The 27,696-nt window shown below is 41.3% G+C and overlaps 1 protein-coding gene across 4 annotated transcripts in view; it reads left to right on the top strand.

Moving 5' to 3' along the window:
- The first annotated feature begins 418 nt into the window (after positions 1-418).
- The window catches only part of LOC109630620 (forkhead box protein J3-like), a 57,278-nt gene continuing 30,000 nt past the window's right edge, over positions 419-27,696 (top strand). For 2 of the 4 annotated variants that reach the window (XM_020088899.2, XM_020088898.2), the window contains exons 1-4: positions 419-761; positions 10,338-10,461; positions 10,767-11,255; positions 27,404-27,478. In XM_020088899.2, coding sequence (XP_019944458.2) covers positions 10,893-11,255; positions 27,404-27,478 — 438 coding nt within the window. In that variant the 5' untranslated portion in view covers positions 419-761; positions 10,338-10,461; positions 10,767-10,892. Of the gene's footprint in view, positions 762-10,337; positions 10,462-10,724; positions 11,256-27,403; positions 27,479-27,696 lie in introns of all 4 variants that reach the window. The other 2 variants (XM_020088897.2, XM_020088896.2) reach the window with 2 other exon arrangements.

Here is a 27,696-nt window from a genome sequence, read left to right as displayed (position 1 = left end):
TAAATATATACATATTTCTGTATGTATATAGATGGGGTGATGATAGATAGATAGATAGATAGATAGATAGATAGATAGATAGATAGATAGATAGATAGAAAGATAGATAGATAGAGAAAGGGAAATTAATATATATTTATAAATGTGTGTGTATGTATATAAAATAACTTGCATTGAAACAACACGATTATTAGCATTAACACAATACTAATAACAATACTACTATGAATAATAATTATGATTATGATAATATTATTGTATATATAATATAATAATTGTTATTATAAACGTTGGGTATGTATGGCAGGTGTAATTGTGGCAGGCCTATGCGCTGTCAATACTGAAATTGGGAACTAGTTAAATGGATGTGATTTCATGTCTCTCCATTGTGGTGCATGGATTCATCTTCAACGTGCTCCGGCTGGCGTTGGAAGTAGTTCCGGTGGCTCAGCAGCGGAGCGGAGCGCTCAGAGCCGGAGCTTCGTGCTGGTGATGAGCTCAGTCAACGCGAGCAGCGGCTCGAGTCCGCCCGTCATGACAGTCGAGTGACCGGGGCAGCGGTCAGTGTGACGCCCGCACAGCTCCGCTCCGTGCCCGCTGCTCGACCCACAGCGTCCGGACACCCGCTCCAGCTTTTTTTTTTTTTGTCTTCGAGGGGGGAATTTTTTTTCTTCCGTGCAGGACAAGGCGTCTGGAGCTTTTCTGGAGCAGCGTGCCGACACAAACCCAAGAATTGAGCCGGTTCGTGTTCACCTACGACGGTGAGTAGTGTTCGCAGGAGAGGGTTCGAGTGTCAGTCAGGAGGGTTTGTGGTGAAGGGTGATTCACAGACAATGTGCTGCTGGAAACCGCTGGCGTTGACTTGATGGCGCTATGGTTAAGTTCGCTGCCTGTCACTATGTGCATGCACACGCACACTGGAGCATTTGGCTTTAACGCAGTTGTCACATGAAGTCGACTCGTGTGCTCGTAAGTTTCAGTAAAGCTCCGTTAAAAGAACGGGCCCGTGCATGAGAAAGTGGAGTTAGAATGAAGCAGTCATCCGAAGTAGTGAGGTTGTGCTGGACGCGGAAATGTGCATGAACAGTGGCGTGCACAGAGTAAAAACACTTCTCAAGTGATAACAGAGCTCAGAGATCCTCGTGCACGGGGATGTGCGAGGGGCAAAGTGATTAAACTACTAAATGTGAAACACGAATCTGTTGAGAAGAAAAGGAGAGAAACGAGTCCACTCACTTGAAACCGTTTGGATCAGTGGATCCATCCACTCTACAACTTTGTGTCACAGCATGGAATATATTCAAGAGGCCTATTTGCTTCATATTTGTGTATTTTTGTGTGTATTTTTTACTGCTGTATTTTAAAGGACGTGACATGTTCACTGTGTTTGTGTATTTCAGAATAATTTTAGTGAGAGTATTAGGATTAAAATCATCAGATTTACATCAGAGATACTGGTGTTAACCTTTTTATTGAAACCTAATTTACACGGAGGTTCTCAGTACCCCCCACAAGAAACACTCTAGGATCCCCCCCTCACAGGTCCCCATGGAATAATTTGACATAGCCTATTTTATCCACTTCTTAGTTATGTGAAAGAACAACACAAGAGAAATGTTTTATAAATATTTTCACCACGTGAACAGTGAATAATCATATCATGATTATTTGCATTATTTTTGGTTACACACAAATAAAGCATTTGGGTCCCAATAATATAAAAAGCTCTATACATGGAGCTCTCAGTCATCTTGGTAAGGAAAGGCAAAGACATGGCTGTGGATCAAGGGTTGTGACCTGGGGACTGCAGACTGCATGGGTCGTCCAGGTGATCGAGACCTGAAACCCAGGGTTCATCACTGATGTTGTGTCCATTGGTCCAGATAGTGATAAGATGTTTTTTTTTCTTTAGTTCCTTTGTATTATTTGCAGCAGGTCACTTTAAAGCTCTTTTCCACTGGTCAAAATACCCACTAACATCTGGCTTTTGTCTGCAGTGGGAATGGATACACTCGTCTTTCACTCCTGGATCAAATGACTCTGCAGTAGACACAGGTTTTTATTGGTATTTGGTAGTCTAGAGGCTGACACATTACCTTTTTCTGCACAATGTCATGAAGGGCATTGAACTTCGAGACATTGGTGCGTAGCCATTTGTGTAGTTACTGTTTTTTGCATCTTGGGAACAACGTGCAACAACAATTTTTGTTCTTCATATCATGCAAAATGCAACACTGGCAAGACAGCGAGGCGAGACACCTTCTTGGCCTCCGGTATGTTTTTGATGTGAAACGTGACTCACTGGGGGGGGGGGTCTGTTTTTGTGAAAGGAGTTTACCTGCATATTAAAAACCTTTGTTTCCCTTTAATTTTGGTGTAAAAGAGATAGTATTCCTTTCCCTCCAGTAGAAGCAGAGATGTGGATGGTGCAGTCGTTCTCAGAGGCTATGAATTTGTTTTCCATATAGGCTGCCTCAAATGGACCACAGTAGTGTCTCTCTCTACAAAAGAGACCTTAACGTGAACGGGGGCTGTCTTGTACTGTAAAGGAGTCCTTATCTTTCATCCTGCTGCAGTGTGGGGAGCCGGCAAGCACTATACAATTTCATCTCTATGACAAACACACACAGACAAGGGGGAGGCGTTCACGTGTGTGTGTGTGTGTTTGTGTACGACAGGCTGAGGAAGTAAGTGTTTGAGAGAGAGCACCCTGCTCCTGATTTGGATGCACCTCTAATTCCTATCAAGATGAGAGCTGTCTGAACAGATTTCTCTCATCATTATTTGCTCTGAGATTTACTTGCGCTTGTAAATGGTGTTGATTGAGGGTAATTTGGCTTTTTAATTGCCGAACAGCTGCCACACTCGCTGCTGATTGCCATTGTAGACTTTCTCAGTAGATCACTCATAGACCCCTAAATGCCTCATTAAATCGTTATGCAGAATCTCATGAAACGCGGAGAGAAGGAACTCTCATAATGTTTTACTGATTTGTGTTTTATCATCGGAAAGGTCGTCGTAATTAATGCCAATGTCAGCAAATGCGGTGCCAAGGAGCGAGTGTAGTAATGACTTTTTGAAAGTTGAATTAAGGGCTATTTGTGGATACACTACATGCATTGCGGTTTCTTTGATAAAGACAAACTCCATATGCCAGCATGTGAATCAGTCATGGCTGTCAAGATTTTATGTGGTCGGCCTGCATATTTATTATTACTTGTAATATATTCCCTTTTGTGCGACTTCAAAAGTAATGTTGGGCAGCCAGACTTTCTCCTGTGTCTGTCAAGGACGATTTGCCACCCAATTAAAAACACCACAGAGTCAAGACGCTGATCTCTTTGCAAAAATATGTTGAGCAGTTAAATAACGAGTTGTAAATAAAACATATGCTAAAGTTGTTAGTAGCTGAAACTGATATTTCCAATACTAATCATAGACTGTGACTGTTAATAAAAATGGACAACATGATTGAAATGTGAAGCTAAAGTGCATGAATCACCACCTGGTGGCTGGCAGCAGTATAGGTCATAAATACTGTCTCCTCCATGTTAGCAGTCTAGCAGATGTGACATGTACCGAACTTAAAAAATCCTCCAATCGCTGGTGTGCAGACTACAAATGTGCAAAATGGCAGCGTTCGTATCCAGAATGGGAATAGTGGGAGGAATTGGAGATGTGTCATCCATCTTTATATACAGTCTACCAATATATTAGCTGATATATAATAATATAGGGTTAGGGTTAGGGGGTTAGGGTTATTTTACCGTTTCAACATTTTGTTTTACATTTTTTATCATAAACAACTATAAATCAAATATATAGAACCTGAATTAGGAAAATAAACTCTAAAATCTAAACATAAATGCCCATCTTCTGTATAAGGCTGTAATTCATATCTGTGAAAGATTCAGCTGATTTCATTGACCAACCAATAAATCGTTTGGGCGATGTAGTTGATAGTTTTATATTTGTATTCAGGTAAATACAGAAACATAATCCCACCGTCTTTGTGTGTCTGTAGTTCATGTTATTGTGAAACCCAGCATGTGTCCCTCAGTATCTTTTCTTGCAACTCATAAGTTAAACAACAAGTCTCTTCGACATGCTGTGCAGAGGCTGTTGGGCTGTCTTAACAGCACCATTGACCCCTGTGAACTGACTATGAGCAAACATTTTATTTTTTCTGCCATTATACAGCGTCTGCCTTTAATCTTGGAAGGATTTGTTCAACTAACAAAGAAACCCTGAACATACTAATGCTGAATATGCTTTTAGCAACCACCGATAACCATCCTCATCAGTTGCTGGGGAGCCGTCTCTTGCTCTCCATCATGAGCCCTCTGTAGCACCTGTCTGTAAACACAGCTTCTCTAGAGCTATTAAAGGATGGGAAGAGAAGGTCTCCTTTGCTCCCCTCTAATCTGCCGCGGTAATTATCAGGCCAGCGCAACATTACTAGGTCTTCAGGTCATATTAATTACCTCATGTCATATGAATAATCAGCAATAACCATCAGTTAGACAAAGTGATTATTGAAATGACCCTGATAGTCAAAGTCATTCCCACACCCCCTGCAAAGTGAGTGGTGAAAACCTTCGTCCCCACAGAACGTTCATCAGCTGCTACCTGTACACAGTACTGTAGCAAACTCCTCCATCATTAGGCAAGTGAGAAACTGAAGGCATTAGAGAACACTTCCTCCCGTTTTAAGTACCTTTAAGTTGTCTGAGTGCTCCCAGTCACTGTGATTTTTGTCTCATCCCCAGGAAAGTACACCTAATTTGAATTCAAATGCAGCAAATCCTTTTATCTTGTCAAAATCCCCTTTGATTCTGTTTGGAAAGCACAGCGATGGTTTGAAAGAGAGGGATGTAAAAGATAAGATGGAGGAGGGGTGGGGGCGCTCACTCTTAAAGGCCTTCATTGGGATTGAACTCTACAATGGTGCTGCCAGCGACAAGTTCAGTGCAAAAGCTTCCGTCGTGAACCTGATGTAAAACCTCTGTCTTACAAAAGCAGAGTGTTGTTGTACTCTTCTGGTTATTTTTTAATGAGTAACAATTGTTAGCCAATTTGCATGTAAAACAACGTAATTATAAACAAGCATCAAAAAGCTGTAATACTGTACTTCTAAAAAATGTAAATTACTCTCCATTATAAAGCGCAACAAAAAGCTACGCCATGCCTCCGAGCCAGGGCCTCTAGGTTTTGGATGCCTGCTTCCATTATTAATGCTATTCACAAGCCAAACTTTTTAGGTTGGTGCAGTTGGGCGCTTTAATCTATTTTTTGCTGTAAATTAATGAATTTTTAAAGAGGACTAGTCCTTGCTGAATAGTGCTGGATGTAGGAGTGTAGCTTGAGTCGTGGTGACGCAGTGCTGTAGCCCCTTTACTGTGCAAAGTGTGGGTTCACAAACAGCATCGCATCTCTCTCCTGGGACCTCTCGTTGGGGGAGTTTGGCGAAATGCTGCACTCCTATGTTTTATTTATGACAAAATATGCCTTTTTAACTTTGCCGTTGTCAGAATCTGGAATTGTGATAGCTTTTGCCTTGTCGGCAGTGGTAAGTCTTCTGGGTCGCTAACTCCCTCTACCTTGGCAGATGTTTTCAGGTGTTATGTTCTGTGCGGGCTTAGCGAGTTAATATTTTATTCCAGGCCCTCAGGGATTCCGTGGAACCGACTGATTTTCTTGCCTTCTTTCAATCAGATTTTCTTTCAGACCTGAGGAAAATGGTGTGAATCAGTACATTCTGTTTCAGTTGAGATGTCACTGGATTGACTTGGTGGAGGCGGGCCAGCCAGCGAGCCCCCCGGAGAAAGTGTTGTTCCGTCATGGCTACATTATTGTCCTCTCTTTTTATTACTCTTTTTTTCTTCTAAATATTCCTTTCAGGAAATTGTTTGCCTGACCACTCGCTTTAAGGACTAAGTCCACAAAATATATTTCAGTTTGAAATGGTACATTACATCGATGTCTCTGCAGGTCTTCTTTCAAAATAAGACGGTATCAAACGATAATTGCTTAACCCAGCTCCATTGAGAGATGATCAAGCAGCCTCCATAAGGGTAGCTGATTTGCCTTGATATCTTATAATTGAACCTTTTCAAGGGTATGTTTTCTTGTGCTGAAGCAGAAAGTAATTAAGACATTCAATACTACTTTTGGACCTTTTCCTCTTTCCTTTTCAATGGCTCACACTTCTAGACATGACAGCACTCAGTACGCCGACAGACTTTCTTTTGACACATTAGCCTTCCCCTCACCAAGGCGGTTCCTCCCAGAAACCCCCTCTGCTCGGCACACTCCGGGTGGGTATTTTGTCATTACTTCATTTTCCTCTGAAAATATTTTGATGCCTCTTTCCTTTGCACCCCCAAACCCACCCTCCTCTCACCCAACCCCCCCCTCTTCATTCAAAGTTCTCTATTAAAATGCAGAACTGTAAAGCCCCTCTCTCAGTCTAAAAGCCTGCTAGCAGCGGGGGACTGTTGGTTGTTAGTGATGCACACAGCTGAGCGTGTGCATCACATCCACAAAGTCTAATGGGTGAATACATTCAATCACACACAGACCCTCAACTCTTTTAAAGGGACAATGTTCCCAGTCATGAAAGCTCTGTCCACAGTGTGGAGAGTGATGTATTTAAATTCTTTGAAGGAGAAAGATTTCTTCTTCACAAAAGGGCAAATTCTGGCTCCTCTGGTTTAAAAAAAACCCATTTTACACTCTTCTCTGGAAGTGTCAGCTAATCTCTAACAACTCTCAAGTTTTGAAAGCTAACTTTGTACATGCTTAAAAATATGAGATGCTACAAGTTCCTTTTGCCAGATTTTGAACTTCTTTTGATACTGAGTGATACAAGCCAAATATCTATTTCTACAGATATATGCTACACACACTCCCACTATTAAATGAAAAACTGCTTCTCTGTATGAACAGCTGCCAAAATATCCCCTCTACACTACATTTATTTCCTATTGAAGTACAGCTCTCTGAAATGTCAGGGAAGTTTTCTGATCAATGAACCAGAGCTGAATCTTGTTTTTTAGGTATTATGTTGGTTCATTAGTGCATGAGCCCCCAGTCATTGCATTACAATTAGTTTCTTTCCTGCTCTGCAACAAAGAAATCCCCCATCAGGGACAGTGTCATTAAATTTACAGTATCTGTTTAGTTTTATTTCTAAATATTCAGATAATTGTTTATTTTTATTATTTTGTTATAATTATTACATAGAATACTGACATGTATCTGGTAATTGGTTTTCTTAACAAATTGCAGGCCCCTATTTAGAATTGCTGTCATAACATCAGTTAACTAGAATGGTACTCAGAGTGCATACTGGAGGATTCACCACAAGCGAATGGGCATGTTGATGGTGGTCCGAACAATCAACAGACAAGATAAAATAAAAACAATACAAATATCGCAGGGTGGAAAGATAATGAGATTCAAGAATTTTTGGTGATTCAGGCAGACTCTCACTTGCAAGATTCAAGATTCTATTTATTATCATTTTAGTATGAGTATTTCCATACACATGAAAAACAAAATTCTGGGTCTCACAAGCATGAACAGTGCAATCAAAAATAGAAAAACAGCAATAATTGCTATTTAAAAGATTATTAAAACCAATGTTGAAGGAAGGAGTATATTGACATCCTTATACACATTCATATGTTAGTTGCATCGTCCCTTTCAAAGTGCTCTTTATATGTCAAGTGCATTTTGTTGATGTGTTGCAAACAAAAATAGATGATCTCTGTGTCTGACTGGACATTTTCCTGTTGCAACACCGGTCCAGACCCCATTCTCCAGAATTCATGTCTGAAAACGGCAACACAAACCAACACACGGACAGAGGTGAAAACATAAACTTCTTGGCGGAGGTAATTATAAAAAGGGACATAATTTAATGAATGGGTGGGGAAAAAAACAACATACATTTTGTTCTCAGTCCATAGTATAGACAAAATCCCAACATTGTACAAACCTTGCTGTAAAGTAACTTCAAGGCACTTACTCTAATGAAATAAGACTTCTGATACTGTTGTTATGATGGAGTATGATCTCGTCATCTTTAGGCTACATAGGTGGAGTATGACGACAGACCGTATGGATGCTTCCAGTCCTATTTATTTTGCCTGAAATGTAAAATATGAAGTGAACAAACATCAGCAAAGACTAAGACACAGATGACATTGTATACTGTATAAGCCTATCGCTGTTTCTGTACACTCTGATAACCATGAACAATTACCAGACATAAATAAACAGCCTTTATGGAAAAACATGCAGCCCTCAGTTTAGACAGCATAGAACTCGAGGATCTATGCATATAGTACAATGGATTCCTGTAGAAAACTGCACTACGATAAGAAGTGGTATACTACAAGCTGTCTTCCCTGCAGTCATCATTTTTCTCCCCTGATACCACTTGGGCCTCTGAGGCTGATGCGAATCACAGCAGACACCAGAAATAAAAGAGAATGTGGCGAGGTTAGCCCAGTCACTGTGGGACCAGTTGACTGAGTCGACTAGGTAATTGGTTGCGTCTACCCGCCCAGCGGGGCTCCAATCCCCAGAAGCCAAAGTCAAGCTCCTCCTCTTCTTTCTCTGCTCCGCTCTGTTCTATTACTCATCATTCGAACTGCTCGCCAGGCTACCGGTGCAAAACTACACCGTGCCGCCGTGCAGCCAGCCCACGCTCCCAAACTTCTCGACAAAAGCAACCATGGCAGCACAGCAGGTCAGGGCTTGTGGCAGGCTGATTTGCAGCTTGTGCCTCCTTTTTAATGAGGGGAAAATAAGTACTTGTTGTTCTGTGTCTTGTGTGTCACCACCCCCAACTACCCACCACCACTACAACGAGCAATGTTACCTTCCCTTTAGCGAAAAACAAAGGTGCACTAATTAAGATGGCTTCCTGGGATTTGGAAGAAGAGGGGGGTTTTGGTGTGGTTTCTCCCACAGTGGCAGGGCCTTGAGGAGGAGATGGGGATGATGTTGAGAAATAGGCCTCATTGGGTATGTCTCTTCTCTCGATTCCTCTTCCTTTCCTGTAGTCCCACTCCCCGGCTTGTTTGGCTCGATGAGTCTGCTGCTAGAAATTAGTTTTTTCTACTTGTAATTAAGCAAGGTTTTTTCTTTTTACAGTAGCTTATTTTTTCCCTTCTTCCTTTTCATCCTGGTGTACTGGACTCTCGAGGGGAATTGGTGGAAAGAGAGACAGTGAAGGGGGGGGGGGGGGTTGTGTTCCTCCTGGTAAGCAGACTCATTGATGTTCTCCCACCTTGATTATATACAGTGAGCATGAATGGAAAATGCGTGGGCCAATAGGCTCTTTGTTGTTCAAGGACACCCGAAGGTTACTGCATGCAATGATAGATGTAGGTTTAGATGTAGATTTCTCTTTAGGGTGAGGCTGAAATCCCCAGTTATTGTTAACTGTTCACTTACCTTGAGCATCACTCTGTCTGACGCTTTAGCAAAACTTTACCTGCTTTTCCTAGAATCTATTATGTTTCTTGTCTTCTGGAAGCACCGGGCTCTTAAGGAATTCAATTTTCTTTGTTTGGTACAAACGCAACATCTTCACTCCAGTGATGAGTAACATTTACACAACATTCTCAGCCCAGTAGTGACAAATGTACAAATGTTCTGTGACTGACTGAAGTACAAGAACAATTGATGAGTAATTTCTCTCACCAAAACTCCAAATTGTCTTTGTTTTGTCCTGAGTTTGCAAAAGCAAATAAAAAGTTGTTCCGACACTACTTACGCATGTTACACAAGTTCAGCGCCAGTCTAAAAATAGCTACCAATTGAAAATGTTTAGGCTTCTTGAGTTTCTTCATTGTTTGCATCTGTCTGAGAAGGATGCAGGGGGATGGGGGGTGGGGTTGTATCGGGGTGAACACGGCCTTGACAGGAGAGTGAGGCACGTTGGGAGTCAGAGAATGGGAACATGGTGTTTGGGGGGGGGGGGGGGTTACACAGAGAGGGAAAGGGGACGAGTCTTTCAGCTCCTCCAGAGGGTTGGAATTCCTCTCGAGCTGTTCCCCCCCATTTGGCAGGCACTTGTGAAAACAATTCCCCAGCTTTTAGTCACTCCGCAGATCCAATTGCCATTTCCACTTTGGAGGGAACGAGACTGAGAGGCAATCCAGATAGACGGAGAACAGAGAGAGAAAGAGAGAAGAGTTTTAATCGGGTTGGACAGATGCCGAGGCCAGTTGAGCGGTTGTGTGATATTAATATCTCATGAAGGCAGTCTGGCAGAGAAAGCTCATCGTCTTGTGTGGTTTTTCTGTGTTTGTGTGTTGCAGCAGCGGCCATTGCGGTGGCTCAATGAAGAACTTGTGAACATGCACGAGGCAAAGACTCTACCTTTCACTTCTGTGACTTGCCCAGATGCTTTGGCCCAAAGAAAGATGGAAAGGAATGGGAAAAGTAAGACACTAAAACACATGCCTAGTACCCCATATTGCTTTGCCTCCCACTGTGTATTTAATGGAATAAAACAGTTTGATTCAACCTGCTTCTTATCCATAGCTCACATTGTAGATCATGTTATGTGCATTGTTAAAGATCAAGTGATGAACATGCTAAAATATGTAGTTTTCCATGATGCAAAGCTACACTGTGTGTGGAAAATAATGTGCAAGTTAACTTCTGTGTGTTTCTGCCAAATCTGCTTTCTGCTCCTGCTAAAGGAGATGAATAGACATAGTAAACAAACCTCCTGCTCCTTCCAGACTTGAGCCAAGGCTGCTGCACAGCACCCATTCAGTGAGCCAAAAGTAGATCCTGCACACGCCACGTTGCTGAGCCTTTCACCCGTCGTCCTTTTGACCTCCCCACCCCCACGACCTACAAACACCATGACCTCTGAGCTGGAGAGCAGCCTGACCTCAATGGACTGGCTACCCCAGCTGAGCATGAGGGCAGCCATCCAGAAGGCGGACACAGGTCACCACCACAGCCACCATCACGGACACCACCACCACCACGGTCACCATCACGGGCAAGGGCCTGGCAAAAAAATCGTTCATCTGGACCCAGGGACGACGCTGGACCAGGAGGAAGCTGCACAGCACAGAGACGGCAAACCGCCCTACAGCTACGCCAGTCTCATCACCTTTGCCATCAATGGCTCGCCGCGCAAACGGATGACCCTCAGTGAGATCTATCAGTGGATCTGTGACAACTTCCCCTACTACCGAGAGGCGGGCAGCGGCTGGAAGGTAAGACGAGATAAACTATTTGATTTGGGTCTTACTCATTAGGTTTGGGTTCTAATATCTGGTTCCACTTTGGGTCTGATTCTAGGATGTCTTGAGAGATGTATTAACCAAATACACAACACTGTCTTGTATCTCTCCTCACTATTTTATGTTAGGAAATGGCAACATGCAAAATATTCATATTGCAGGCTTCCCTTTTTTCATTGCTGGTTTTGGAGCAGGTAGCTCATAATAAATTCAAAACTGAAGAAGATGTGCAAAATTAAATAGGTGAGCAAAATTATTTCAATACTTCATCCTGCTGTTCTTCATTTTCAAATCTTAGCGACTGATTTTGTTGGGTAGGAGGTTAGAGAACCATCACGAGTAGCTAAGATTTGTAGATCTCCATCAAATGTTTGAGATAAGTTTTTAATAATTTACAAATCTTAAAAGCTAAACCTAGATTTGATAAAATAAATCTTATTTCACACTGGATTTAAATTTGATGAAAAGTTATCTGGCCCCTAACCCTGCTAGTCCTCAAAATGCAATAATCAGATCCTGTTGCCTCGAAGAGCACAGAAACCTTTTAGTGAACCAGGAATGATTGACAGGTGCATTTCGGCTCATTCAGATGACATTATTAAATCCTTATGTAAATGTGGCTATGCAAATCCTGACTAATATGAGCAGAAAGGTGGCTGTGTTATTGGAGACAAATGAACAGATCCCTATGGATGTGTCTTGGGGATTCTCTACCTTATTAGTGAAGAAGGGGATGGATATAGTCCTTCCACTGACACATTGAAAAGGCTGTCTGCAAACTATCACCCGATTCATCTCTCTGAGAGCGGGAACATTTTTCTTCTTCTCTCATTATTTCTCACTCTTTCACTCTCTATCTTCATCTCCCAAGCACTTGCACTCAACCACCACCACCACCACCACCACCTCCCCCCTCATCTCTCCTTCACTCTCTTAGTCACTCACTCCTCTCCTCTCTTCTTCTTTCCCTTTTCATGAACCTGCGTTTGTTCCCCCGTCTATAATCTTCAACACAGTATTCCCTAAGCAGAGATGCACGCCAGAAATGGAGACAAAAAGGTTATGATACAAGCCAGGTTGTGTTGGCAGAGCTCCTTTACCTGCATGTGGGATTCAATCAATTAGCTTTCTGAGAGACGATAGGGGTTATTTAGACCATTCAGGCTTTTCTTCACTACGGGTTCATTGCTGCCTTTTCCTTCTGGTTATGTTTGGGTGCCAGGATGTTTTTGTATCTCATAATTGTACCTTTAAATTCAGTGTTTGGTTGCATTCTAATAACATCAGTAAAGCACCACTCTGATGGCACTGTGGTTAAATTTTCGCATGTTCAAACACTATCATATCAGTGCAGGGAGTTTATTGCAAGATATTTGATTTGAACTTAAACTTGGATTATACTTGCTGATCCTGGAGTCATTTCTACCTTCCAGTTCTTTTAACTTGATATCCACAGCGTGTCTATGGCCCCAGCATCAAGATTCCCAGGTAGCTTCTGAAGGGAGACTGCTTGTACTTTTAGTAAAGACATGGCATTCTGCTGGAAACTCTGGGAAAAGACTTTCAGGTCTCCAAAACTGTTTTGGTTGGATTTCTTCTTCCTTGCCATTTTCTGGTGGTGTGGTCTTATTTTTCTCAGTGGCGACACCTTTCATGTAGAATAGGACTCCACCGAGTCACTGCACCTGAAAAATGAGTATGAAAGCGAAAGATGTTATGTCTACGCCATAGTGCTCACAATAACCAATCCGTTCAGCATATCAGCGGCTTTAGTCATGAGCCATCCTGCTTGTTAATCCAGAAATCTGTCTGTCTGTCCTTTCTTTTCTTGTTCATCGGATCGACTTTAAACTTGGCAGGCTTATTTCCGAGGAACCCTGGAAGTGCAGTTGTTGACTGTGAATAGTTTTTGGATGAGCTAATTTATTTACCATTTTATAATAGGATGACATGACATTCACATCACAACTGTTTGAGCTTTGTGAGCAACTAGCATCATGCTATTTTTTTTTTTAAATCAAACGCAATGGCACATTTTGTACAGGCAAAAATGTAATAACTGCCATAACAATGCACAATATTTGTTTGCACATTAAAAAAATCTACAAGACTCTATGAGATAGTTGAAAATATGCTTATTTAGATGTCTTTATTTCTATATTGAGATTGTTACATAAAATACAGTGTTGCACAGCCACTAACCTGTTTATAAACAAATTGAACAATCTGCAGTATTTCAAGGTAAAGCTCCACATTTCTGTAATTGTCTCTGATAAAATGCTGCAGACGTTCTCTTCCTCGATGACCCGACCAAACACAGTAAACACAGTGGGGCTTGTTTAGTACCAGCCATGGCCATCACTGGGAAAGTTACATAAGTCTAGTTCATTCCAGTTCAGGTGATTGCTGTCAGCTGTACACAGTGGGACGCGGGTACAGAGATTGTTTGGCTGCCATGTTCTGCAGACATGGTCGACTCACACATGCACACGTTGCAAGTACACTCTTTCAAATGTGTTTTCTGAATGCGAAGACTCAAGACGAAGCGCTTGAGCTTTTAGAAAACATCTCATAGGTGGTATGGCACGCGGCTTCCTTCACCCTCTGCCACACACACACGTGCATGCATGCAAACACACACACACACACACACACACACACACACACACACACACACACACACACACACACACACAAGCTCATACACCAGCAGAGACTCCCACTCAGGTAGGCAGTGTACGTGTGCAGTCTACAGATTACACACAGGGAGCTCAGCAGGAGAGGAGATGAGGGGGGAGACTGTCAGAGAGCAGAGGAGAGTTTTACAACCCAGCACACGCACTCCGTCTGCTCTGTATGATAATGTGAGAGTGCAGGAACAGCAGAGTTGAAACCAGGGCATCACACACACAAACACACACACACACACAGTCACGCACACATATACATCAGATTCCATCCTTAGAAATCACACGCATTCGTACACTGCTCGAACAACATAAGCTTGCTGCATGTGTTTCATCTACACACAAACACAGAGACGCGCGCACATCCATGAACACACACTTTCAAATGCATTTAACAGTGAATCTAGTTAGCTGTTATAATCATGTCGCTTTCCAAGCTCATGAGATTTCTGTGTCATAGCCTGGCATGAATATGGAGAGCTCTTTTCATCTGAGAAGTAATGATGATGAAAAGTTTCCTCCGGAGCTGAGGAGGAGGTTTAAAATCTGTAACAAAAAAAAAGTTCCGAAATTAAACAGCACAAGCTTGCATAAGCTATTTGTGTACAGCGTTTGTTGACGCTTCTAAATTCATCTTGTGTAACATGCATGGATAGCATTTTTAAAGAAAAGCTGTAAACTAGAGTGGAATGCAAACAGCGTTGCATCAGGCTGCGTCATTCTACAATATATATATATATATATATATATATTTCAATCTCTGGAATGACGTTATCTCCCCTATATTATCTTTTCAAACCTCTGCCTCTCTCTGTCAGTGTCCTGCCTTGTGCATCGCTCTACTTCCCCATGCCTCTGTAACATCACCTCGCAGCCCCTTCACACCCACGTGTCCTTTTCACTTTAGGGACCGCTTTTACCACAACTCATAATGACCATGCTGCGGGAGACCACAAGCCACTCCGGGGGGCCTCTCTTTCTTGCTCTCTTTCTGTTGTCTGTTGTTCATCAGTTGAGTCTTCTGTAATATAATAATGTTTTGGTGTTTTGAGAAGGACTGTACTGAAAGATCTGACCTTGAGAACCTCCCCTACAGTATTATTTTAACATTTTTATCTTAATTTGTTTTTTTGTACTGTTTCAGTGTTTTAAAGTGCACTCACATCTTAATAACCTTCGCCAAGGAGGTTATGTTTTTGTCTGCGTTTGTTTGTTTGTTTGATAGTTAGGATTACATAAAAACTATTGAACCAATATCCATGAAATGCTGTGGAGGGGTGGGATAAGGCCCAAGGTAGAAGACATTAATTGGAGCGGATTTGAATAAATGGGCCAATCCACGAATTTCTTTTCATTTTCTTTTGAGTGTTTCCCACAGATTTCATTCGCTCTATTCCGGTAGCGGGGGTGCACGCACGTGGACAAAGGATGCTCTCACATGCATTTTGAGTGTCAGGTACACAGACTGAGAGTGAAAGACTAGATTTAGTGTGAGAGAGAGAACTGCATTGCATGTCACTTGTGGGTATGTGCACAACTGCAGGTGAAACTATGAGGTCTGATTGTCTGCATGGATGATAAAAACTTTATGGATGACACGGCTATACAGTGCAGCAATGGTGCAAAAGTAACATATTGCTAATGTTATCATGAGAAGTGGCAAAACATGTGTCAGTCTATTATGAAAACTGTGGTAAGTAAAATTAAAATATGACAGGCCGCCACAGTCTATATAATTGATGGTAAACAATGCTTTGACATGGTAAGATAGGACATTAGCCTTGGCGGAGGGATGCACCATCAGAACATCCTTCTAGTTTGTTGGGCCATTGGTTGTTTTTGTGCTGATTTTATGTTTTCCTCTATGGAGCATAACATAACATTCTCTTTAATTTAAATTATAACAGGAACTGTTCTGATACATGACGAACAGTTTAAGTTATATATCCAACAAAATTGCAAAAAAGTGATTTCAGGCCGTCAAATATGATGGTTTGTTGCCTTCTTCAATTATATATCATTGTAAATAACATACATTTGGGGTTTGGATGGCTGCTCAGCCGAAACAAGCAATTTAAACATGTCACATTTGTCTCTGGCAGCTGGTGGTGGTTGTTTTTCGCTAATTATTCTTACATTTGGAAAAACTCCCCAATTAAATGAATAAGTTATGTATATATTGATTTGTGCAGGTCTATGTTTTTCATTCTGAACATAATGATGGGTGATGCTGGTTGTTTAAATCTCGCCTCATCATTATATTATTGACACACAAAGGATCTCTCATTATTTACAGCCTGAGAAATGTAGTCGAAACCTGTACCTCCACCAAATGGTTTGCTGCAGCCTGTGCTGACTAACCTGATCTCTTGCGACCCCACCAGTCGCCTCGGGCCAGCTCCCATGCAGCCAGGCTAATTGCCTGCAAATTAGCTGGGCCTAATGTGACGTTGTAAAGGGCAGCACAACCGCGATGGCCTTTGGCCTTTGGCTGAACACAGACAATCACCTGATATGAATCAGCGCCAGGCCATTATTCTGGCTCCCATCCTCTCCTGCCTGCTCTGCGAGAGATCTGCGAGTGAGAGCAGTGGAAGTCGGCGCACGGTGTCAAGTATACTCACATATGTGCAGGAGGCTGTTGTCATTGGCTGCTGGGAGTCATTATTTGGCTGGAGCTGCACTGAGGCTCCTGAGCCTGTGTCTGTGGAGAAATTTCAGCTGTGACTCAGCTTTGAAACTGTCTGGAGAAGATCTGTAGAAAACAGTGTGCAGTGTGTGTCCATGCGAGTGCAGTCTGTACATGTGTGTGGCTCTGTGTACAGGATGATGTCTTTGTTTGTGTGCGGGGTCAGACTTGTGTATGCAGCTGCCTCCTTACGTCTCCTTACGTCTCTGTAAGTTCATGTTTGTATTTTCCAGAGAGACATTTTAAAAGAGTCTGATTGTGGTGAATGGGAAAATGCCACAGCTGTCTGCTTCTTTTTTTTTTTTTTATTGAGTCTCACCTCTGACTGTGTGTTTATTCCCTCATCACTAAGTAACACATACAGAACAGCCACATGCACCCCAACATTCCCAGTTTTCATGTAAAGTCAACCAGTCTGTTGTCCAGATGTGTGTATCCAGGCCTGAAGGTCAAATTCTCACTTTTGACGTAATGGTAGAAATATATAGTATATAACACATATGCTATATAGATTTGTTGTAATTCATATTAAAACTTTTTCAAATTGGTTTGGGCATTGTGTCTTCATTGATAGGACAGCATAAGCTTGAAGTGGGGAGAGCAGGGAAGACATGCAGCAAAGGGTCGGAGCTGAACCTGCGGCAGCTGCAGGAGAACTCAAGCCTCTGTATATAAAACCTAATCTAAAAAAAAGATATACACACATTCTTTCATTTTAGAAAATGAATCAAGTAACTATTATAAATATAAATAGGTGTATTAGCCAGGCACATGTATTTGTAGATACAACCTGAACTGTTTTATTGTCCACATTTACCATGTCACAGTACAAAGCCATTCAAAAATGACCAGACATTCAGGTACTGGTCTTCATGCTCTTCATGACCCTATATATTTGAGTATTCATTCAACTAACAGTAAATGAAAATGTAAATTAAAGTCTTTTCATGTGTTTTTAACATTTGATTCTGAACTGAACCCAAATAAGTGGTGGAATTCATTATACTGCATGCTGTCAGGTGTTACAGAGCATATTCTTGATAAAGGACATCAGAATTGTGTTTCACAGATATGACCGAGACACAAGTTGCCACACTGCACTTTATCTAAATCACCAATAAGTCTCTTTAAATCCTCTCACAACAATATCACAGACTTTTCCTGGAATCATTTTAGAGAAAGAATCCAAAAACACATTTTATCCACTTTCTCATCTATGGACTGAGGCCTTCACCCAAAATAATACGACACAAGTCATACTTTCAATTCTGTTACATGAAAACATCCTGGGATACACGAGCCAAGATATATAGCCTGCAACATATTCTTTTTTTCAATTTTTCATATTAAATCTAATTAAACTTGTATGTGAAACACTGCTTGAGCTTTTAATTACATACTAATCACTAATAGCAGTCTCAGTATTAAATTCTTAATTAAAAGCAAGGACTTTCTCTTGCTATCTCCTGGAGGATTTGGCACCCATCCAGCAACACATTTCCCTCTCTAACCAGCCAGGCCTGTAGCACTCTCCATATGGCTAATAATAGGCTTAAGGCTGGTTTCCCTAGCTCTCTGGAATGCAATAATTATACCACAGAATGAGCTGATTCGCTAGTGCCAAGGTTCGTATGCAGCAAAGAGACACAGGCCTGTCTTTTGTCAGACCTTAAATAACATTATGGTATTTCATAGAACATAAGAGGAATCTGTAGATGTTTCTTTTGTCCTGGTTTGAAAAATGTGTGTGAGGGGAAATTTCTAAGAAACATCACTATAGCTGCTTTCAGACAGACGTGCACTGAACTCTGGACATCCAGAAATAAAGAGGATGAATTGAAATAACTTAAATATTTCGTTCTGATGATGATCTTGTGAACTGTGAGTTTAATCAGCTTGTTGTTCACTAAACAGATGTGACAGAGAAGAAATCCGGAGCTCAGACAAATATGAGGATTCACTTCAGTTCTGGATCGAGTCAGGAGAATTAAACAGCTGTTCTTTTTTTAAAATATGTATTGACATGGGTGCGTCCAGGTGCAACTACAAGGTTGCATCGCTTCAAATGTTGCTGCCGCAAAGAATTGTAGGAGCGGCATTCTCTCCTTTCATAAAGGATGGTTTGATGTTTTCTACACTAAAGGAGATAAGCTAGGAAGCATTGAAGCTCCTTTCCTTATCATTCAGAGAATCTGAACAGCTATTATTGTGGCGGCCGCTGAAATAGGTCATTTCACTCACTTAGGAAAGTTCCTAGGTAAAATTGACTATTCGTATGTACCCACAACCTGGGCATTGCCAGCAGTGGCAGTTCACCTTCTCTCCTCAGCCTAGCACCACCTGCTGCTGTGGCGGTGGAGATGTCTGAGAGAGTCAGGACATAAGCGAGAAAACTATCAGCACAATCAATTTTCGTGTGTAGCATTGATTTGATATGTTTTGCAAAATACGTGTTTGTTTGTTAATTTTTGAAAATGAACTCCGTTCAACCGTTCTGACATACATACACACTCGCTCATACCTTTTCTCTCTTTGTCTGAAACCACCCATCATGTCTGGGGTGGTGCTATAAAAATGTACACACACATATTCACAGCCGAGGAACAGGTGTACATGCGCAGGTGCACACACCTGCCTACATACACACTGGTGAAAGTGCATGCTCTAGCAAAACTGATGCACACACACACAGAACGCACACCAGTGTATAAACACACACGCACGCACGCACACATAGATGACGTGTGTGAAGTAGTTCAGTGAGGGAGTGAACAGGGCGGGGGAAGGGTCCATCAAATGAAATGAATATGTATTAGATGGGGTTTTTGAAGTAGAGTGACTTGTATTCAACCCTGCATTCTCATGGAGCGTCTGTCACTCAGTCACCATCAGGATATAATAAGGAGTCTCAGTGATGCTCAGAACCCAGGGGACGTTCACATCTGAGACACCTGTCCGTATGTGCGCGTTTACCTCCGCACTCCCTCTTCCAGCTGACTCCAGCTCTTTTTCTTTGTGCCTCCCTGCACCCTCCCTCCTCCTCCTCCTCCGTACCTTTCAAACTTCCCCACATGTCACCCTCCTCATGCACTGTATGGGTTCAGCTGGAAGTTAGCGAAATCTCTCCCCTCTCTCTTTTCTCCAAATATCCCGTCCCGCTCTGTCTTCCATCCTTCTCTCCTTTCTCTGTTTCTCTATCTCTGGATTTGTCTGTGGGCGCACAAGGACTACCTCTGTGACACCACAATACTTTCATCCTGAAGGGCATGGGAGAGACTCTCCTGAATACTGCTGCGTAGGTGTGCATTTGTCTGTGTGTATATGTCAGACACATCAGCGCTCAATAGGTTAATTCTCTGGCCAGCAAACCTTTTGCCCTTTGACCTCTGTCTCCCTGCGGAGACACAGTTGAGCAGGGGTCTCAGTGGGATTTACACCATTACATTTCTTACCTCGTTAACTAGAGGCTCCTTTTACTGCTTATCAAGCCAAAGCAGTGAATTTACTTTCAAACAAAAACAAAGACTTCCTCATTTAGTATGGACATGTCTACTTAAAGGCTATAGTATAATTTGCATTCTTACCACTAAGGAGGTTATGTTTTGGTGTTTGTTTGTCAGTCCATTAGTTGCAGGATTATGCAAAAAAACTACTGTACAGATTATTAGAAACTTGATGGAAGGATGTGATATGGGTCAGGGAAGAAAACATTTTGGTGAGGATCAGGAAATTGTTTCATCACTTTCTGTAACACTGCAAGATTTGAGTTTTTCAATAATTTCTATAATTTCTTAGTGAGAAAATAGACATATTCAGGGGTCTGATATTTATGAGTGAGTGCAATTTGGGGAAGCTCCCACAAAAGAATCTGGTTTCATAAGTTAAATCTGGTTTCATAAGGGGTCTTCTACGTCTCGTCTTTATCATCTTTAGATATTTGTCACCTTTTGTTTGTTTGCTGTAGTTTTGCCTCTCATCACACCCACTACCTTGTGGTAAATCCTCTGAAGGATCTCCTGCTGTGTTCTCACATGGGCTCATTCCAACAGTGTCTGGAGAAAGTCTGGACTAACGTTTGCTTTCTCTCATACAGCTCCTCTGGATGATTTTAGGAGATTATCTGCAGTTCAGTGCACGTCTGAGAGTATACTTATTTACAGATTACTTTTATTTGATTAAGTTATTGGAAATTTGCAGTTAGTGAAGCCCAACACACCCTTCAGACTTTTCATAATAAAAGCCTTCCAGGGAAAAGAAAGAGCTTGTTCCCGGTGAGCAGCTGGGGAGGTGGGTTAATGTGAATCAGGTGGAGGAAGTGTTGAGTTTGCATTACAGGTGCTGAGCGGAAAACAGGGCGGTTTCTTACTTTATCAAATCTATTATGTAATAGCTGAGGTTACTTGGGAGTCGCTGTTGACTTTTTGACTTTTCTCATTGTGATGCATTTTAAGTAAGTATAGTCTACTAATTTGAAGTAGATTATACTACATTTGCTAGTAATGCGGTGGGTGGATAACTTTTAAGTGAAATATACTAATATTGTTAAGTTTTGGTTGTATAAACTTGTTTTGTTTAGTTTCATGACATCTTTATCTCAAGGAGAAGCTCTATTCAGAAGTGTGTCCCCATTACTAACTGAAATTGAACATTAATATTAATGACAGCCACAATATTACAAGAGTTTTGTGGATAAATGAATAATACTGAAAATAGTGTCATGGCTGCCACCTCTTAGATAATTTCATTTCATTTCTGAAAAGTAAATACTTTCCTGTCAAGCAAACAGATGTTTTTAAGTTGAATCAACTTAGAATATAGTGTATTGGACTTAAAATAATAATTCCAGCCTTTAAAGCTTTTAAGTTAAATCAGCTCAAGTTTTCATTTTACATTACTTACAATTTTTAGGGCAACCTGTTTCCTCTAATTTTCTGAGCAAACTCTATTTATCTGGGTTTAGTCTTCCACCTTTGAACCAAATAGTGCTACAGCTTGAAGTCACCGTACATTGTCTTTGCTGAAAACGAATATGACTGTGACCTCTGGAAGATTAGTCATGCAAAAATACTTCCTCCCACCAAGCAACTTTATGCAACTTGGAGTGTCCGTTTCCTGAGTGCCCAGCTGCACCAACCAACCATTTCACTGTCAATTCCATTTTAACTTGTTGTTCTTGCCTTACTAATGAAACATCACTTCTCAAGACAGTTTAATTTAGTTTTTATGAAATGTCACCTCCTGTTGCCCCTTTGTATTTAACTCAGCTGCCATGACCCAAATCTTCCAAACCTACCCACTTATGTAACTTCACTCTTCCTTCCCCTGTTCCCCTCACACACACGCACACACGCACACACACACACACACACACACACACACCTCAACCCAAAAGCATGTTTCCACAACCTGACTTTTTGTCACACATCACATTATATCACATTGCATTTTGTCACAAAGTCATCCATGCTTATCAAGTCCACCTTATATAACTAACCTCCTTAAGTCCACGATGCTGCACCCTATGTTAAGCAGCTGCATGCACTTCCACACACACACACACACACACACACACACACACACACACACACACACACACACACACACACACACACACACACACACACATATACTGTATATGCCACACATACACACATATCTATAATCATTATTATTGACTGCACACCTTGTAGATTGTACAATAGATGGATGCAGGTCCATTCTAGCCTTCACTCAAAATGATATACACAGTCTATTCATGCAAACAGACACACAAAACAAATCAAACATTAATTTCTAAATAGTAATTGTATATTCATTCTTAATTTGAACAGCAGATTTTTGTACTACTGTAACTCATTTTCTAATGATTATTGAGAATGATTCATTTCAAACACAAGAAATAATGATTAATTAAGTTATTGCCAACACAGTATGGATATCGTTTTTTATTGTTATTACATTTCTTTTCATTTCAAAATTGCTGATATGAATCATACCATTTTCTAACTATCCATCTGTTATTATCACATATTCAGCTCAATACATACATTATTTTTCAGATCTAACCCATTGTAAACATTTGTTTGATATTTGATATTTTGGTCTGATCTTGAGTTTCAGCTTTAAAGACCAAATCTTTGTGTACAATACCCAGCAGTGTCAGAAAAACACAGTCACGTCGATACTGCCAACAGTTTGTCTGAACCGCTGCATTTAGAGAAAGCCAACACCGATTAACTGTATTTACAGACAATTTCCTGCTGTGGAAACGATGAGTGTTTATGTTGTGTTTTTTATTTTGATGCCGAAGATAGAGGGATAAACCATTAGTCCTCTTCACTGTCTTTCCTACGTTCACAAACACACAGAGACACACTCACACACGATGCTAGTGACTGTGATCTATCAGCTGCTGGGCAGGAATGGCATGGCCCCGGCCCGGCCCAATAAGCTCATTAATCAGGCAGGGAGAGGAGTGGGTGGAAGGAGGACACAGCAGTGGATCTCATTATTTTACTTCACAGCACTGCTAATCAGTACATTTATTGATGATGACCATTCCCATTCAGTAAGGGGAGATTACTGTTTCTGTAACATGTAGGGAAGACGGCACTTAAGTATCAACGTGAACAATATGTGCTTTCCTGGTGGAAAGATGGTCTCCCTTCTCACTATGCATTTATACACACAAAGACGCTGTCTCTCTCTCACACACAAGCATGCACGCACACACACATACATAGTGCATGTCCTTGCAACTATCTGAGCAGTGAAATTGCGTTTTCATTTTTTTTCATATCCAACTTCTTTGTCACTGGCAAGAAAAAAGAACCAGTTTTTATGTGTCATTGACCTTTTTAAAAATGTGTGTGTGTGTGTGTGTGTGTGTGTGTGTGTCCATATTACAAAGAGTCTGAAAGTACTCTCATCGTAGGCAAAAATATAGTGAATATAGACTTTGCCTTGAAATGTGTATATGTTGATTTAATTCAGTAATTGATGAGTGATAATTGAAGCTTGAACAAGATAATTACAGGAACATTTTGACAAGAATGATTTCACTCTTATGACACAAGTGATAACATGATAACCACAAGATGATGTTTTGACTCATATCAAGGAATATTTAACTATTGCGTGGATTTTCACAATATTTGGTAAAGATGTTCCCTTCAGGTGGCACGATGGTGCAGTGGTTAGTGCAGTGTTCCTCGCAGCAAAAAGGTGCTTCTTTCAAATCCCATTTCGTCGAGGCTCTGTAGAGTTTGCGTGTTCTCTAGATATCTGTGTGGGTTTCTCAGTCTTCCTCTCACAGTCTGTACACATGCAGATTGGGGATCAGCTAATTGGAGATTTTAAATTGACAGTAGATGTGAGTGTTAATTGTTTTTTTGTCTCGGTGAAATGCTGGTGACCTGTCCAGGGTGAACCCCTCCTCTGGCACAATGGCAGCTGGGAACCTCCGCCTCCTGTTCTTTTTCATTTTGTGCGAGTGAAGGGAGGCGAATTAAATGTTTGCTTCCTGTGGCACAGCAAATCTGCAGCATGGCTTCACGTGTGGTTGAACGCGACATTAACCTGCATCCGCACCCTGCATGTGTGACCTTGACCTTAATTGTACAAACGTTAAAAAATCTTCCATGTAGCGCCTTCATCTGGGGATGAAGCAAAAAAATCCATTAAGATTGAGTGAACATACATGTGCTTCAGATCGCTCAAAGCTTACATGAGCTCAAAACACTGCTATGGCTAAATATGGACAACAGACATGGCTGTAGACTCTTGGTCTGTTTGAAGGTATTTTTAAGTCATATTGATGTTTTTTCACAGCTCTAATTACAAAGTATACACATATAGTACAAACATAATAAGACTTTAATTAAGTCAGCAGTACATAAAGTGGTAGTAAAGTTTCAAGCATACAAAATTTGCAAAATATAATTTTTCTTGTATTAAATTGATGAGCAAGTTGATTTGGTGGTTATAGTTTAAAACCACTAAACTGTAAAAGATAGTGGGGAAATTCATGATTTCTGTCGGCCTGAAAATATTCTGGAAAGCAAGAACTGTTCTGATTCGAACTGGGTCTTTTTGTACGGAGTTTGTATCCTCCCCCCATTTCTGAGTGGGGTTTCTCTGCATACTCTGGCTTCCTCCCACAGTCCAAAGACAATTAAGACATGAAGATTAAGCTTTGGTTAATTGGAGACTCTAAAATGACCGCATGATGGATGGATGAAATTATCCTTTGTTGTGGTGTCTTGGCTCAGTGACGACCTATATTCACTACTGGATCTGCATCTACTGGAATTTGTTTCAAGTACGCCACTTAAAGGTCCAGTGTGTAAGATTTAGGTGAAAGGGATCTATTGACAGAAATGTAATGTAGAATAGTTTGTTTCATCTAAATTGTATGATCTGTAGTTTTCTTTACCCTAGAAAAGGCCCTTTATATTTAAATACTATATATTTAAATCAAGGGGGTCCTCTCTACAGAGGCCGCCATGTTTTTTACAGAAGTCCAGACTGAACAAACTAAACACCTTGTTAGTTTTTATGACAACTGAAGCTACCACAGGTTCTTTTTTTCATGTTTGGAAGGAGAGGGTGAGGTGAGGGGAGTTCAGCTGCAACATGCAATTTCAACACTAGATTTCACAAAATTCTACACAAACATCTTAAGGAAATTAATTTGATGTGAAAGCGTGATGTTTAGTATCCTGACATTACCAGTGGCTTGGGTTATAGGGTACATCGTGAAGGACTCGTTCATGAGAAAAACAAGCTTCCTGTGCCCTAAACCATCCTAGAAGTAATACTCTCTCCTGAGAGATTTTTAACTTCAGTTTACGACTCAGCCTAAACAGAGAATACACATGCATGAAAGTGAATAATGGGTGCACTGCAAAGTCAGAAATATACAGGGTTGTGCAAACATTGCAAGTCATGCACAGGTGTGTAAAAACAGCAAAAAGAAGTGTGTAAATAAACAAACAGTAGGTAGAGGTGGAGGTAAAGTTAGACAGGCTCGCTGCCGAAGTGACGGGCGGACTCGGTGCTAATGATCCACCGCCACCTCCCGCAGGAAAGTTTTTGGAACAGATGGTCGCCTTTGTGTGCCAAACTGGTGGCAGTACTCCTATCCTTTCTCATCACAAGACTGTCACACGTTTCCTTGATGGACGGCCGCAAGCAGCCAGTGACCCGCTAAGTAGAGGTGCCGAAAACCGCCGAAGCTTTTCTGGCGGGAGGAGCAGGGGCGAGGCAGAGGTGGACCCGGCTGTTATGGTATGCGAGAGACAGAGAGGGAGAGAGATGGTGGTTGTAGGAGAAACAAAGCAAGTGTCGAGCAGAGGGAACACCGAAGGAGAAGAGAAATTCCTCCCATCCCTCTGTCATTTCCCCTCCTCCTCCTCCCCAGTGGTATTAATTAACAGCAGCAGATGAGCGGAGAACAGGAGCCTGAAGGAGATCAGGTTCATGTCAGGTTAGCTCTCTCTCTCCTTCAGACTCTCTCTCTTTCCCCCTGTCTCTCCCTCTCATGCAAACCACACATACACACACTCACACTCACACAATAGGAGGTGTTACAAATCGGAGAAATGTCAGCTCGCCCTCATTATGGCCAGAACTATATTTGAAACAGAAATCTTTGAAAATGGCAGACTTCTCACAAAGCCCAGTTTAACATCCAGTCCTTAGCTCAAACTTTTACAATTCACTTATTCAAATAATCCATTCAAAGCACAGAGAACACCAGTCGCCCTACGACCACTGACACTCACATCCACACCCTCACATGTCTGATATATTAGTATAGGCTCCTCCAAGTAAGCAGTTGGGTATCTCTCATCACACTCGTGTTTAAGAGCTCATTTGTCTGGTACGTTTGGTTGTAATTATTTTTTTGATATTATAAAAACAAGGTCAAATGTCATGATTGACAGCTAAGACTGACTCGCAATTGCTTGAGCGCATGCATCAGTAAGACCTCGCTGCCACGGCTCCATCCCCCGATTGTTAATGTGCAGACTCTGGCTCCATTTGCCAATTGCGTCGTATGTAGTTAGGATATTTTTGGCGTCATTTCTTGATAGTGGGAGTGGGTGAACACATGTTGTCTATTTTTTATCAAATTAGCAATGATTCCTAAGATGGTGTTATCAAACCCTCATGACAAATGTAATTGAGGTTTGATATTTTACAGTTGAACCACAAATTGTATTATAGAGAACTATGAATAAAAAAGAAAAACATGAATTAAGAAGATAAACATCAAATTTAAATATATATGCACATCTTCTCTGCAATGTTTGTTCTGTAAAGGTTTTCATACTGAAAACACCAGTACTGTCTGTGATAGGCTCATGTCAGCCAACTGATGAGATGGTTGTCGGAGCGGTTGTTCCAACATAGATTTGCCCCAAACAAACACTCTATGCTAATATACATAGTTAAAAATACAGATGAGCTGTTCAACCAAAGTAATTGCACCCAAATATTGTGTAGGAGAAATATTTCTGACCCCTCAGATTTATGTTGTGACACCTCTGAGGATCCTGCGGGTGAAGAGGACAGAATATTTAGTTCATAAAGGTGTTGTGTTGTGCCAGTGATAGTAATGTCAGTGTAAATGTAATTTACTTGTTGGGATTTAATGGATTTAGTCCTTAACAATTTTTTGTCCTTTTCCTCCCCATCCTCTTCCTTTTGTTTTCTCTCCGTCTGCCTGTCACTCCCTGCAGAATTCTATACGACACAACCTGTCCTTGAACAAGTGTTTTCTCAAAGTGCCTCGCTCCAAAGACGACCCTGGAAAAGTAAGTATTTCCCAAACAATGTAATGCGACTGAAAAGCTCAGCATGAATAACGGTGTGATTCACGGTGAAAATGCAAACCTATTTCAGTGGACTTACAAATAAGGCAGAGGCTACAGCGATTACCTTTCACGTGTTCGCTCGCCGTCGTGTCGCACATTTGTGCGTAAGTGCACATGCGTGCATTGTTTCTGCACTTAACAGCAATTTGTTACTGGCT

This window comes from Paralichthys olivaceus, chromosome 6 (assembly GCF_024713975.1).
Source record: "Paralichthys olivaceus isolate ysfri-2021 chromosome 6, ASM2471397v2, whole genome shotgun sequence".
NCBI classification, from domain to species: Eukaryota; Metazoa; Chordata; class Actinopteri; order Pleuronectiformes; family Paralichthyidae; genus Paralichthys; species Paralichthys olivaceus.
Note: the sequence above shows the minus strand (reverse complement) of the source record. Positions and strands in the feature narration are given on the sequence as shown.